The sequence below is a fragment of the Lissotriton vulgaris genome, chromosome 4_1, assembly GCF_964263255.1.
Source record: "Lissotriton vulgaris chromosome 4_1, aLisVul1.2, whole genome shotgun sequence".
NCBI lineage: Eukaryota > Metazoa > Chordata > Amphibia > Caudata > Salamandridae > Lissotriton > Lissotriton vulgaris.
In genome coordinates, this window is record NC_141691.1 from 1,727,354,350 (window position 1) to 1,727,371,188 (window position 16,839).

General features: G+C 44.4%; 1 protein-coding gene across 1 annotated transcript in view; it reads left to right on the forward strand.

The window, feature by feature from the left end:
- Positions 1–16,352, forward strand: part of PLEKHF2 (pleckstrin homology and FYVE domain containing 2) — a 99,872-nt gene extending 83,520 nt beyond the window's left edge. Inside the window, exon 2 of the mRNA XM_086966023.1 lies at positions 11,543–16,352. Coding sequence (XP_086822149.1) covers positions 11,553–12,305 — 753 coding nt within the window. The 5' untranslated portion in view covers positions 11,543–11,552 and the 3' untranslated portion in view covers positions 12,306–16,352. The remainder of the gene's footprint in view (positions 1–11,542) is intronic.
- Positions 16,353–16,839: the final 487 nt, after the last annotated feature.

The following is a 16,839-nucleotide window of genomic DNA, read 5'->3' on the forward strand; positions in this document are numbered from 1 at the left end:
CACCACCACCCCATCCACCACCACCACCGCATCCACCACCACCGCATCCACCACCACCGCATCCACCACCACCGCATCCACCATCACCACATCCACCATCACCACCACATCCACCATCACATCCACAACCACCACATCATCCACATCCACCTCCACATCCACCATCACCACCACATCCACCATCACCTCCACATCCACCACCACATCCACCTCCACCACATCCACCTCCACCGCATCCACCACCACACCCACCACCACTACATCCACCACCACATCCACCACAACCACCACACCATCCACCACGACCACCGCATCCACCGCCACCACCACATCCACCGCCACCACCACATCCACCACCACCACCACATCCACCACCACCGCATCCACCACCACATCCACCATCACCACCACCACATCCACCATCACCTCCACATCCACCACCACCACATCCACCACCACCACATCCACCACCACCACATCCACCACCACCGCATCCACCACCACCGCTTCCACCACCACCACCGCATCCACCACCAGCACTACCACACCCACCACCACTACATCCACCACCACATCCACTACAACCACCACTACCACCACCACCGCATCCACCACCGCATCCACCATCACCACATCCACTGCATCCACCACCACAACCACAACCACCACCGCATCCACCACCACCACATCCACCGCATCCACCACCACCGCATCCATCACCACCACAGCCACCATCACATCCACCACCACCACCACATCCACCATGACATCCACCGCCACATCCACCACCACCACAAAAACCACATACACCACCAACGCATCCACCACATACACCACCAACGCATCCACCACCACCGCATCCACCACACCCACCACTACATCCACCACCACATCCTCTACAACCACCACCCCATCCACCACTACCACCACCACCGCATCCACCACCTCCACCGCATCCACCACCACCACCGCATCCACCATCATCACATCCACCGCATCCACCACCACCACATCCACCACCACATCCACCACCACATCCACCATCACCTCCACCATCACCTCCACATCCACCATGACATCCACCACATCCACCACCACCACCCCATCCAACACCACCACTGCATCCACCACCACCACCACCACCACCACCGCCACCACCGCATCCACCACCACCACATCCACCACCACCACATCCACCGCCACCACATCCACCGCATCCACCACCACTGCATCCACCATCGCCACCACATCCACCACCACCACATCCACCACCACATCCACCATCACCACCACATCAACCACCACCACCCCATCCACCACCACCACCACCGCATCCACCACCACCACATCCACCGCATCCACCACCACCACATCCACCGCATCCACCACCACCGCATCCACCACCACATCCACCATCACCACCACATCCACCATCACATCCACCACCACCACATCCATCACATCCACCGCCACATCCACCACCACCGCATCCACCACCACCACACCCACCACCACTACATCCACTACAACCACCACCCCATCCACCACTACCACCACCACCGCATCCACCACCACCGCATCCACCATCCTCACATCCACCGCATCCACCACCACCACATCCACCACCACATCCACCATCACCACCACATCCACCGCATCCACCACCCCCACCGCATCCACCACCACATCCACCGCATCCACCACCACATCCACCGCATCCACCACCACTGCATCCACCGCATCCACCACCACATCCACCATCACCACCACATCCACCACCACATCCACCACCACATCCACCACCACCGCATCCACCACCACCGCATCCACCACCACCACATCCACCGCATCCACCACCACCGCATCCACCACCACCACATCCACCACATCCACCACATTCGCCACCACATTCACCACCACATTCACCACCACATCCGCCACCACATCCACCACCACATTCACCACCACATCCACCACCACCACATCCACCACCGCATCCACCACCACCACATCCACCGCATCCACCACCACCGCATCCACCACCACCGCATCCACCACCACCACATCCACCACATCCACCACATCCGCCACCACATTCACCACCACATCCACCACCACATTCACCACCACATCCACCACCACATCCACCATCACCTCCACCATCACCTCCACATCCACCATGACATCCACCGCCACATTCACCACATCCACCACATCCACCACCACCACCACCGCATCCACCACCACTACATCCACCACCACCACATCCACTACAACCACCACCCCATCCACCACCACTACATCCACCACCACCACATCCACTACAACCACCACCCCATCCACCACCACTACATCCACCACCACATCCACTACAACCACCACCCCATCCACCACATCCACCACGGCATCCACCATCACCACATCCACCACCACATCCACCATCACCACCACATCCACCATCACCACCACATCCACCATGACCTCCACATCCACCACCACCACATCCACCACCGCCACATCCACCACCGCCACATCCACCACCACATCCACCACCACATCCACCACCACATCCACCACCACATCCACCACCACCGCCACCACATCCACCACCACATCCACCATCACCACCACCACCACCACATCCACCACATCCACCCCCTTTGGTTATCTAACACCGCCGACTCCTTAGCACCGCTTAAAAAACGTCAACACAAACTTGGAAACAAGAAGGCCTCATGGTTCAACGATGATCTCAAGAAGTCCAAGAAACTATGCCGCTCCCTTGAAAAGGCCTGGAAAAAAGACCCATCCACCAGCAACAAGGACGCCTTCAAAAGCGCCACCCGCACTCACCACCAACTGATCCGAAAAGCCAAGAAAACAGCATTCAAGGACCGACTTGACAACAACGCCCACAACAGCAAGGAACTCTTTAACATCGTCAAGGAATTTTCCAACCCCTCGGCCAATTCCAACGACATCACCCCCTCTCAAGCCCTCTGCGACTCCCTAGCCTCATTCTTCCACAACAAGATTGCAGACATCCACAACAGCTTCGACAACAAACCCGGAGACCAACCCACCCAACCATTTGCTGAACATTCTCCCCCCGTGAACACCCTTAACGACTGGAACCCAATCTCCACTGAGGACACAATCCGCCTGATGAATTCCATCCACTCAGGATCACCCACAGACCCATGTCCTCATCACATCTTCAACAAAGCAGACTCCGACATAGCACCGCACCTCCGAGACGTCATCAACTGCTCCTTCAACTCCGCCACCTTCCCAGAAGACTGGAAACACGCTGAACTCACCGCCCTTCTGAAAAAACCAACAGCAGACCCCACCGAACTCAAAAACTACCGCCCCATCTCGCTTCTTCCATTCCCGGCCAAAGTCATCGAGAAAGCCGTCAACAACCAGCTCGCCGCCTTCCTCGAAACCAACAAATCCCTTGACCCATCACAATCTGGCTTCCGAGCCAAACACAGCACTGAGACCGCCCTCATCGCAGCAACAGACGACATTCGAACTCTACTGGACAATGGAGACACAGTCGCCCTCATCCTCCTTGACCTCTCTGCAGCATTCGACACAGTCTGCCACAACACCCTTCTACAACGCCTCAATAACATCGGAATCCAAGGAAAAGCACTTGAATGGATCACCTCGTTCCTCACCGGAAGAACCCAAAGAGTCCGCCTCCCACCATTCAAATCCGAGGCCTCTGAAGTCATCTGCGGCGTACCTCAAGGATCCTCACTCAGTCCCACCCTCTTCAACGTATACATGAGCCCCCTCGCAGCCATCGCCCGCCAACACAACCTCAACATCATCTCTTACGCGGATGACACTCAACTGATCCTTTCTCTCACCAAGGACCCCAGCACCGCCAAAACTAACTTACACGAAGGAATGAAAGAAGTCGCCGAATGGATGAAACAAAGCCGTCTGAAACTGAACTCAGACAAAACAGAAGTCCTCATCTTAGGTACATCCCCCTCTGCATGGGACGACTCCTGGTGGCCGGAAGCCCTCGGAAAAGCACCCATCCCAACAGACCACGCACGGAACCTCGGCGTCATCCTGGATTCTTCACTCTCAATGAACAGACAAGTCAGCGCCGTATCCTCTTCCTGCTTTAACATTCTTCGCATGCTCAGAAAAACATTTCGCTGGATCCCCCCCGAAACAAGGAAAACAGTCACCCACGCTCTAGTCACGAGCCGACTGGACTACGGAAACACCCTCTACGCAGGTACCACCGCTAAACTCCAGAAGAAACTACAACGAATCCAAAATGCCTCAGCCAGGTTGATATTAGACATCCCACGCAACGAACACATCTCTGGTCACCTTAAAGACCTCCACTGGCTTCCCGTCAATAAGAGGATCACTTTCCGACTGCTTACCCACGCACACAAATCACTCTACGACATCGGACCAGATTGCCTCAACTCTCGACTGTCCTTCTACACCCCCCCCGCCAACTTCGCTCTTCCAGCCAAGCCTTCGCCACTGTTCCTCGCATCAACAAGACCACCATGGGAGGCAGATCCTTTTCATACCTGGCTGCTAAAACATGGAACTCACTCCCCGCCTACCTTCGCCTCACCCAGAACCACCTTGCGTTCAGAAAGCAGCTTAAAACATGGATATTCGACAAATAATCCCCCTCCCCTTCCTAAGCGCCTTGAAACCCTCTGGGTATGTAGTGCGCTATACAAATTTTATGACTTGACTTGACTTGACTTGTGGCTCTGTGTGTGTGTAGGTGCAAATGCAATGTTCTTGGATTTTCGTCCCAATAAAATACACTGAACATAATCTTCACAAAAGTTATTTACAAACGTTTAAGCTATTGCCATTATAAATTACAATAACTTTTATTTAAGTATTAATTATTTACAAAATTAAAAGCCATTGTTATTTGTAATATCAAGACATCTAAGTCACGTAAATACAACACACATTGCATTACAAATGCTATAGGTGTCACATTTGCAAAAGTTAACACTATTGACATTGTAACTGACAAAGCTATTAATTTTGCTACTTTCAAAACCAACACATAAATAAAAAAAGTGTCATTTACAATACCAATAGCTCAAACTTTCCTAATGCGAGACCTATTGCATTTCCAATGCTTGTTTAATTTGCTCTTCTTGACCAGTAAGCGTTTGTGTTCCCCTGTTTTTGCAGGAATGCTCCTGAAGGAATCGAGGAGACAATCAGACTAGGAAAGAAATTGCTTTGTAAAAGTGCTTGCATAAACAGTGTGTATTGATGCGTTTGGAGGAGCACAGCATGGCCACACACCACTAACCGTTTGTACTGTGCTAATGTAGGGAGTCTGACTGTGCATGAGGCGAAGAAGGGGTGTAGATTCATCGACGGGTGCTTGGCTCCCAAGAGAAAGTGGTGTACGCAGAAGGGGCGGACCATAAGAAATTTGAAAAGATGTGTGGCATGACACAAGGAGCTAAAAATGTTGACTTTTATTTGAGAAGAAGGTTGAATCTAGGAGATGTGAATAAAACGAGACATCTTGGTGACTTTCAGAAAGTCGACCTAGGAATGCATTCCGCCCGTTGGGTACCATTGACTTTGTGGTTTGTAACTCACAATTTCTGCCTTTCTATGTGCTGCCTTTATTTGCTTTAGGCTCTCCAGGTTCAGTTTGTCTATCCTGTTGCCTAAACCTTGTTAACTGTATTTTTCCGCAAAATCCCTTTCTGTAAACAGGCCTTTAGTTCTTGTTCTTATCTTGTCACATTTTTACTGTGCGTTCAAAGACCGAGGTCAAAGGTAAGGTGCTGTCTTCCTTGAGTGCCCTTGTTTACTTTTCTTTCTCTGATTTTCATGTGAGAGTATTTATGGGACAGTTTTGCTGGATACTGGGGGTAGGAACGAGATTTGTTTTCTAGCAAAACAACATTTAAATGAACTGTGTAAGTATTTTAGAATTAGGAACACAAATGAAGCCCATTTTTTTAATTTCTGAAGTATGTTGGAAGCTAATACTTAAATGTGATCAAAACAAATCATCATACTAGATGATAGCAATTTCCACACATTTTTGTTTGTGCACTGAATAGTTTTATTTGTAAAACTGTATGGCTGTGCAAATGTAATGGGCCTCCGTTCAATTAAAAATGTGTTGTCTATAATGACAGTGCTCTACCATACCATGCATACTCCGCTCTACGCTCTCCACTCAACTGTGCACCACTTCACACCACTGCACTTTACTCTGCACAACTCCACTTTACACCATTCCGTGCCACTGCACTCTTCACCATCCACTCTACGCCACTGCATTCTACGCCACTTCATGTTACGCTACATTCCTCTACTCTATCTTGTACACTCTAGTCAGGAGGTCTTCAAACTTTTTTAGGCCAAGCCCCCTCAGCAATTTTTTTAAGGATTTGGGCCCCCCATCACTAAAATATCTGAAAGTTGGGATTTAGTATCTTTGACAACCAGTTTAACCCTGTGGTGTCAGTTGAAAACTAATTTTCGCATCAGCGAAACATTAGCAGGGTTCTTTTTAAGTTAAGATTTGTGAGCTGTAAATCTGGCCCACAACCACTGAACTCAGGCAACTCGTCATGGGAAACTTTCTTTTTGGGGAAAACCGCCACAAGGTCAGTGCATGAATAGATAGTATAGGCCCTGGTGGAGGCTACAAAAATGGCCTCCTTGACTAGAGCTGGGATAGTAGTACTCCGCAACTATCAGGGTTTAATGGGCCGAAGCTACATGAAGGCTATACAGGCAGCTTCTTGACAGCCCTGTCACTAATGAACAGGAAGGGGTGCAAAACTGCAACAAATGGCCTGAAAACGCCTTGTTATTATGGAAAATACCATAACAAATGTAATTTTGCCTCGGCTGTGAAAATGCCTGCATCATAGCAGATTTGCAGAGTCCAAACTGCAATTAGCTAAAACGTCATGACTCCAGAGATAAGACTCTCAACTGAGACCTCTTGACAACAAAGTGCAAGAACACTAGGTCATAAGAATTTGCACGGCGCACTTATGCCCTGTGTAAGACCTCATAGCAATCTATTTTTTTTCAGCTTATTTTTATTTAATGGTTCCTTTTTGTATGGTTATCAGGGTGTTTCTCTGCCTTTTAGAAAGATTCTCTGTAAAGAAAGCATCCCTCTTACCTCGTGAAGGTCGACAGAGGTGACCTCAGAAGTTTACCTTATTATGCAACCCATAATGTGTAGAATCAAAGTGACTCAGTGGCTGCAATTGAAAAGACCAGCACAGGGTTAAGTTCCTGGATATTTCTTTGAGTCACTAATATTCCTTTCCCTTCTGGTGGTGTTTAAAACCACCCAAGTTTTGTGAACCTTTCCCTGTTTCAAATGCGTGAACAGTCCGGGGAACTGTTGCATGTTCTACGTGTGTTTGTTTATGTGTAAAAGAATGTCTGCTTGTCTGACATTGTGAACGCCTGTTATGTTATGTTATACGCACTTTTATAGCGCACAGCTGCCCCAGCAAAGGGGCGTCCCGGCGCTTAGGTCAGGCAAAAGACACAACACAACAGACATCAAAGAGTCAGGTAGACAAAAGCGGAATACTAAGATGCAGAAGGGAACAGATGGGTTTTTATGGCCCTCCTAAATTCCAACAAATTATCCAATGCACGAATTTGAGATGGAAGTGAGTTCCATAACCTATCAGCTAGAACTCTGAAGGCGCGCCCCCCAGCACGGCAGAGCTTAAACCGCGGGACCACAACCAGATTTTGACCCAGAGACCTGAGAGACCGAGATGGTACATAAGGAATAAGAAGGTTCTCCAGTAACTGGGGGAGGACAGTTTAAGGATCTTGGAAGACAAGCATAGAATCTTAAAATCGATCCGTTGTGCCATAGGCAACCAATGTAATGTCCGGATAGTTTCTTTCACGGAACAAAACCTCGGTAAACCCACCAAGGCTCTAGAAGCAGCGTTTTGCACACGCTGCAGCCGGATGACTTCAGCCTGATTGGCCCCCAGCAGGAGCGAACTGGCATAGTCGAGCCGTGATAGGATAGTGGCCTGCAGGATCAACTGCCTGGTAGGGGCATCAAAAAATTTCAAAATAGGCCTGAGCCCTCGCAGGATTCCGAAACAAGTAGCTGCCACTTTTTTTGTGTGACTACAAAAGCTAAGGGCAGAGTCTAGCCAGACGCCTAGGTTTTTAACCTCCGACACCAAGGTTGGAGTAACACCTAACTCTGGAGGCCACCATTCATCGCCCCATTGGCTGCTCTGTTTTCCCACGATCAAAACCTCTGTCTTCTTAGCATTAAGCTGAAGACAGTTAGCTGTCATCCAGCTTGCTACTGCCAGGAGCCCGGCCCGAAACCTGGGGGCCTCAAGGTCAGCCCTCCCACTCAGTGTCACCGCCAGCTGCGTATCGTCAGTGTAAGAGACCATATTCATGTCCCAACGCTTGGCGACCGCAGCCAGCGGTTGCACATACAGGTTAAACAAAGTGGGACTCCGTGCTGACCCCGGAGGCACTCCCTGTTCGAGAACATAGGATTTGGACTCAAAGGGCGGAATCGCTACCCTAAATGTTGAGTAAGAATGTTTGTACGAGTGTCCTGCTGTGAGGCAAAACTCAATTTGTTTGGCAGTGGTAAATAAACAGAAGTAGAGCGAGGATGGGGGAATACAGAAATTATCCTGCAGAAAAATGTTTAAACACCCCACAAGTAGCATCAAATATCTAGACAGCAGTGGGATGAACCGATGTGCTACTTATACACCACTCTATGCCACTCGCCTGTACTCTGCGGCGCTCTACTCTGTCCTGCTATGCAATGCATCACCCTACTCTACGCCACTGCATTCTGCAACGCTCAATTCCACGCCTCTGCACTCGGTGCCACTATACAATACAACACTATATGCCAATGCACCAGTCCACACTACTCTGCCACTTTGGTGTATGCCACTCTATGCGACTCCATACTTTGCCACGCCAATACACAACACACACTGCCACTCCACTGTACAACACTTTGCCTTTCCACTCTGACACTCCATGCGAGACTCCTTTACGCCACTAACCTTTATCCATGCTAAACAGCAGCCACGCTGGTGTACAGCAGAACGAAACACATTAGCAAAGTCAATAGCTCTTGCATAGGTGAGACCTACTGGCTTTGCCAATGCTTATTTTTAATAGATAGATTCCACCTGTATGGTAACATAAACATGTTAACTGATGTATGACGGTAGTATTTATCTGTACGCATACTGACTGAGGAAGGTTTTTTCCTCTTTTACTAACCTGCTGAAGACCCATACAGTCTCAGTAAAACTTTTAGGACTGGATTCTACTCATATAGAATATATCGGCTTTTCTAGAAAGACTTTGGCGTTTTCGACCCTTCCCTATTTAAAGAGAGGTTATTCACTTCCCCGGGTTTTGCAAAACTAGTTGATAGTTTGCGGGAGGATGGCAGGAGTAGAAGTAGTACCTGCAGAGTAGAAAGTGAAGGAATGCTATAATTGCCATCTGAGAAAGAACGGGAATGTGAAACTCCTTTTGGACCATAAACTATGTAGCAACGGTATCATAGTTAGTAAGTCAGTAAGGCACTTTTACGATGTGACCAACCGGCGTTGTAATGTCGACTAGGACAGGGCTACTTACCTACTTAGACTGTTAAAATAATACCGATTGGGTAGATATACGAAGTACCTTCCGGTTAAAGGTGCTCGGTGTTGCTCAAAGGGTGTTTTCTAGATAAGAGGAACCAGTGTCATTGTTCTGTAGTATTGGTCCTCCATTGTCCTGGCATTGTCGGATTGTTATTCCAGTCGGAAGAGCACCCCAAAATGTAACCCCTCAAGGCAAGTTTCGTTCTCTTGTTTTGTCGGAGAATCCACAGTGGTAGCCGTCAGTTCGGAGGTGTTGCCGCCTGTGAAACAGTCTCCTGCTAGAGATGCGCTGGATGTGCAATCTATTTGCCTCTTTAGGTATTTTTTTTAACTTATTTATAGAGTTTCGGAGCGCTTTAAACATGATTATGAAAGTTTGAGAACGTGTTACAGTAGAATACATAGATTTAAAAAAAATCACATCTAGGCTGGTAGAAAAGACTGTACTATTTACCTGTCTAGTGATAATTTGCCCCAGACTGCATTGAAAAATATTCAGAGATCATATAAACGCAGCTATTTACAAACTACAGAGAACCCAAAAAAATTGTGTAAGAAATGTATGTACCTGCCTGGAAATGTGTGGTAAACACAACACCCCAGAAGCGTTTTTGTTTTGTTTTTTAAAGAGCAGTACATAGGCACTTTGCCACATGGAGACACTTTTCCGGAGGGGGCAAGTGGGTTAAATTCAGTTTATGATTTGATAATAAGGATATGATAATAATGATGACCTTTTAGATATGATTAAAAGGATGTGCACAAAATACGCCAGTAGCCTGACTTTGGTTTTGTTTACTTTGTTTTGTTGAGGTTTTGTTAATTGGAATAAAAATACAACATAGTAACAGATTTACGAGATATTGGAGGAGGTTCCTATGAAGAAAAATTGCCCTATGCAGACTCGAGGGGACAATAAAACTGAACCATCGGTACAAACGTCATGTGCACAAGTACAGAATATCTTGAGTGCAAGATGAGCGACGTATTGAGAAAAGGAATAACAAGATAATGCGTTAAAAGGAGAGACAGTTGATCTCTCTTCGAGGGTGGGATGCTGTTCACAGGAGAAGTAAAGTCCGTAGGCTAGTAGGTAATAAACACCTTTAAGATCAAATTAATGGGAGGTGGGATTTCTGGGAGTTAACATTTTGTAAATATATTTATTCCCTAGCTGTTTCCTGTGGTTATCATATTTACTGATGCATCACATCCATGCCCGCCACTTGTTTCCTTTGAGAGGTGTTCCTACTCCCAAAGCAAGCAGTAAATCTAGTTGGAAGAAACTTTTTTATGCAGTCTTACTTCATGTAAGAATTAAACCCTGAGCACGAAATTTCCTAGTTATAAAAAAAAGTCTGTTAAGGTCCTAATTTTTATACGTTTACAATGTTATTTGACATTATTAACTAAATAAGGATTGTTGCAAATAGTATGCTTTTGTGATGGCCGCCATCCACTGAGGCATAAACAAATCCGTACCTCCTGATCATAGCTAACTTTATGGTTTATAGATAGACTTTGAGAACAGTATCTAAAGATTACTCAATGCACAAGAGAAATGTGATTGTGCCCTCCAATATTCCATACCTGAACAAATGGGATTGTTTATTTACTCTGTCTGCCGTACACATCTTCCCTACACATAAAGAGAAACGTAAACTTTAATCTTAAAATTGTTACGTTTGCAATGTAAAATGTGGGCACACATTTATTTGAGATTAACTTTTAACCTTTGAATTTTAAATGATCAGAGATACCACATGTTGATTCAGCAACAGCACACTGTGAAAAGCCACTCCTAACTCTGCTTATCACTCTTACATCTAATGCAAGCTTTGTTTTTTTTCTAGGAATTTGAAAATGGTGGATCGTTTAACAAACAGTGAAGCAAATGCAAGACGAATAAGCATAGTCGAAGGATGTTTTGGGACCGCTGGCCAGCCATTGGCAATTCCTGGGCGAGTTCTCATTGGAGAAGGAGTTTTAACAAAATTGTGCAGGAAAAAGCCCAAAGCCAGACAATTTTTCCTCTTCAATGATATTCTGGTCTATGGCAATATCGTAATTCAGAAGAAAAAATATAACAAGCAACACATAATCCCGTTGGAAAATGTCACAATTGAGTCTATTCTAGATGAAGGAGATCTACGGAATGGATGGCTCATTAAGACCCCAACTAAGTCTTTTGCTGTTTATGCAGCCACAGCCACTGAAAAGTCGGAATGGATGAACCACATACAGAAGTGTGTATCAGACTTGATCTCTAAAGGTGGCAAAACTCCAAGTAATGAACATGCTGCGGTATGGGTACCTGACTCTGAAGCGACAGTGTGCATGCGCTGTCAGAAAGTAAAATTCACACCAGTGAGCCGCAGACACCACTGCCGCAAGTGTGGGTTTGTTGTATGTGGGCTATGTTCTGAAAAGAAGTTTCTTCTTCCAAACCAGTCTTCCAAACCAGTGAGAGTTTGCGATTTTTGTCATGATATTCTTTCGTCTGGGGAAGTGAGTCCCTGCTATCCCACAAGATCAGACTCCTACTGCCAGGCGGCAAAATTCCCCCCGAGCAATGTGTCGGATGATGACGACGAGGATGATGACAGCAGTGATTAATCACACACATTTTTAGCTGTTTGAATGGTTGATCAAAGATATCAGTGAAGAGCTGCTTTTGGACATGCCCAATTTCATACCAGGCACAAACATATCTCCTATTTAGCTATACATTTTACCTGAGAACCCTCAGCTGCATGTGCCTCCGTATAAGACTGTTTATTAATGGATTCTTCACCTATGCAGGGACGTGGGCTACTTGAAATTTGCCCAAGATTTTCTAGCTTCCAGTGATTGTGTTTTTTTGGGCTAAACCTTTGTGGAAAGGAGTCTTATATATTTTGGGAAATGTAGGTATAGCTTCCTATTTGTTATAGTGTGATGGACTGTTTTGTTCTGTGGAATTTCATAGTTTCCCAAACTACAAAAGTAGTCCTCGCCTGATGCATGGAGCAGTCGTCTATGCTTTGAGGATATCCAGGGACTGAGGATGCCATATCTCCCATTGTTTGAGGAGGCCCCATCTTCTATTGTTTGAGGGCACACTGCCAACATTTTGAGAACACACAAATAGGCAAGTTACCAGTAGTAATCAAGAAGGGCTCATTCTCAAACATGTAATGTTGAATTTGGTTTGCAGGTTGTAGATAAAATATTGAGGACAGTAAACCAAAATGTGTTGACTTTTCAAGCACACTGTGTGAGAGGTTTATTTCGTAACGGATGAATTGGTTGCTATGTAAAATTTGGAACCAAATTGTATTGTTACTTTTTGTACAACTTTCTTCTTTTGTGCCACGCAGTGCCTTGTAATGCCAGTACTGGTATATTGATGTTGCAAGCTTAACGAAGATACCATATTAGAGTCTGCATGCCACCCTTAATCTATGGTGCTACTTCAAATAAGTGCTGTAATAAAAGAAAAAGGCGTATGGTAGTTTTCATGAGGCAGCTGTAGATATGAAAGTTTTAATTGATAACAATACTAAATTTAGAGTGTCACTGTTCCTAAATGGCCCCACGAAGAAGAAATGTTCACTATTTATTTTGAAAATTGTGGAGCAAACGTTATGAAACTAATTTTGTGCTTAATATACAAATAAAGTTTAATTTCGGGGTTTTAGCTGTTAACAATTTATGTGGCAACAATTCATGTTTTTGAGCATTGCCTTATTGAACACGGTTAACTGTTAGGATGACAACTGGAGACCATTTCCTAACTTTTGGCCTATAACATTGATTTCAAACATCTTGGAGCATTAGAGGCACTTTAGGAGTATTTAATTGCTATGGCAAGGTCAAATAGTTTAGAATTGTGGATGCACATTTTTATTTAATTCTCTACTGGCAGTTAGTTGGAGAGTGTTGTAATCTCTAGGGATATCCCAAGGAAGCCTGCACCGGTTTTGTTTTCTAGAAGGGCTGCCGCTCTTGTTTGCCACGGGTAGAAAGCCCCAGACGTTGAGATAACCAACATGTAGCTCTGCTTGAAGAGTCTTAATCCAATATATCAGTTTCTGCTCTCAAAACTAGCACACAGTGAGTGGCGAAATAGGAATGGCAAACATAAAAACATATATATAGATTCCAGTGCATTAATACAAATTGATTAAAGCACATTACTGGACATAGGTGAGAAATATAAAAATGGGCATCAATATGGGTTTCATTGCGTACCATAATATCACCTTTGTTGGTGATCGGGACAGCTGTTCAGTTGTCTCTTTAAAGTACAGCCACTTGTGTGCACATGGTCATTTCAATAGAAGTATTTCTTTTGCGGAGACGGTGGGCCTTTTGGACCTCTTTCTCTGCGCCTCTAGTTGGAGCCCGTTGGTGTCTAAAAAGCTTAATTGGCTGCTTCAGTGTTGGTGTTTGAGTAATGATGTTGGTTTATCAGTGTTGAATTATGTAATAATACTCTGGTTTGCATAGGAAAACTTCCCACTTTTGCTGACTTCGTGAGGAACTCCTGCTAGCTTTGCTTAAATTCTTAGTGCACTGGGGAGGGGAAAAGTACCACTTTCAACTACCTATTGCTGTTGTGCAATAATAAAATGCGCTGTTTGCGTACTTATACAAACCTTTAGTGTAAAGGGATTAATTTGTCTGGGGAGGAATGTACATTTATGCGACTTCTGAACCCTAGCGTGGGCAGCCTCATTTGAAATAAAACTTTTTTTAAATAAACCTTATTTACCCTTGCAACAGCAGTTCTTCTGAAGGTTAGCTGTTTAGCAACGCTCCTACGTTCAATTTTAGTAATCACTCAAATTGCATATATACAAGTATACAAACCTGTGACTGTTTCCAGGGGTTGCTAAACTTGAGCAACATAGTACATCTGCAGGGCTTCCTTATGACTCTGTTCTAAAAACGTTAAAGGAGATGAACCATTTTTTAAATTGTTTTACTACTTGTGAGTGTATTCTTTAAATTGTATTGAAAATGAGACTGGTCTGAAGCCGGCTGATTGAGCCCTATGATTTTTGTAAGCTTTATATCATTCTGCTTAAGCTGACCCTTTGAGCAATGCAAAAACATGCCATTGTTGCCTCAGAACAAGAGTATATATAGTATTGTCTACAGAAATAATATTCAGACTACAGATAAAAGGAATGAACTGATATTCAGTTTGACATTTTGGGTGATGGCTGCTTCTTTTCGAAGGGTTGCTAAATAATTTTACATACATTTAAGCTTTTTCTGAGAAACATGATTCTTGTGGTTTATGCCGTAAAGCACAATTTAACCAATTTATATTGAGTATGTACTTTACATTACTACAACCAAAAGGAGTATACTTCTCTTGCCTCTCGAACAATAGCCAACAATAGGAAAATATTGTTTTGTCTGCCTTGTATCGGAATGTGACCCTTTTTCTAAAACTTTCTTTGACCTAGTGCACATGTTCGTTTGTCTGATTGGTATGAAGGGAAATGTATTCTGGAACCGTGCTGTGCTAGATCAGAAATGAGATGATTCAACTCTTGCACCATAGTTAGTGTCACCCTAACAGTTTTTTTATTTACAAAATGTAACCTTTTCTGTGAATTAGTTGATTTTGGCTTGTTCCTAATATGATCGTGTGTACTTTTCTATTGAAAGTTAACTTCAAAAGAAGAATAACCATTTCTAAACTAATTTTCTACTTCTTTGGCTTATTTTAAATTTTTAAATGAGCAGATGGGTTAAGAGGATATGGAGATGCTGTGGTGCAAGCCAAAGAACATTTAAGAGATTATAAACAAAACTGCTTATTTCGCTGTTTCATGTTATAGTGTTTGCAACGAAATTTTGCAGGGACAATCCATAAAGAAATGCCAGATCTGTTGTATGCTGAAGAAATCCCATTTCCTTCTTGCCTTTGTTAAAGTACGTAGCATTATGTGAACAATATTGAGCTAAATAAAACCAGCAAAAAGCACTTGGACGAAGCTTATATTAAGTCGTTTTGATAATGTTCTACTAATGATTTAAGCTAAGCATATGAAAGGGATTTATTTGCAATGATTAAGCAATAAGCAGATGTGCCTTAATATACTTGTAAATATTTAACTTTTATCTTTGAACATGCATAGTTATTTTAATTTTGCATCTCGGTATTTAGTTATAAACACAGATGCATAATTCTCTGGACTCCTCACATTGTCCTGCATTTTCTAATACTTTCCACCTTTTGTATGCTTGTTATCACCTTTTTAAACTTCGTACCACCTTCTTTTTGCTAGGTGATTTAAATTTATTTCTAAAATGACTGTTCTAGCCACTTATTTTTGTAACTTTATCTAATTTGTTACCAGGAATTTGAATCTGGCATGATTTTCAGTGTCCAATAAACCTATCCGGGTAGATATTTTTGCCAATTTGTATTGCAGTACTGAATTTGTTTCTTCATGGTGTTAAGTTTTTTTAAGTTCCATCTAATTTCGGACAGTGGCCATTATCTTGGAAGGTGCTAATGTAGTATTTAAAAATTAATTTTTAAACTCCTTTGCTGTCACCGTTGCTTTTGTCTCAAGCCTTTGGTTTAAGTATAGTCTGCATATTGTTTTCTTGTTTTAGTACTTTTTGAATCCATTCTATAAACGTATTGTGTATGCATCATTTGGTTTTGTGTTATTCCAGTATTCCAATTTTAGCATTGATAGTCTCTTTTTAATGTGTGCCTTTTCCACTGATGCTATTGTCTGGAAAGTTAGTAATTGGAGTTGGGTTGGATTTCATTTTCTAAATTTAAAAAAAGTTCCTTTTTTAGTTAATCTTGTTGCCTACTTACAAATAAAAAAACCCAATGCAATTAACCCTATCCAGAGCAATGACAATAGCAAATGAATTCAAGAAAAGTCGTGCATTATTCCCTGTAGAAAGCAAAGCAGTGTATCTCATGAGGGTTGCACTTTTTTTATGTCTCGCCTGAGACAATGAACACGCTGTCTGTTGCAAGACATTTTGTCAACTTAAAATAACCTTAGAGCCCACCCATTTCTTGCCTTTAGTTGTCACTCATGTGGTTACCCTTCTTTGGTCAGCATATGCCAGCTTGACTTCCTCTTGTCTTTGGCCCTTCACTGGAGCATGGCCCAAGTACTTG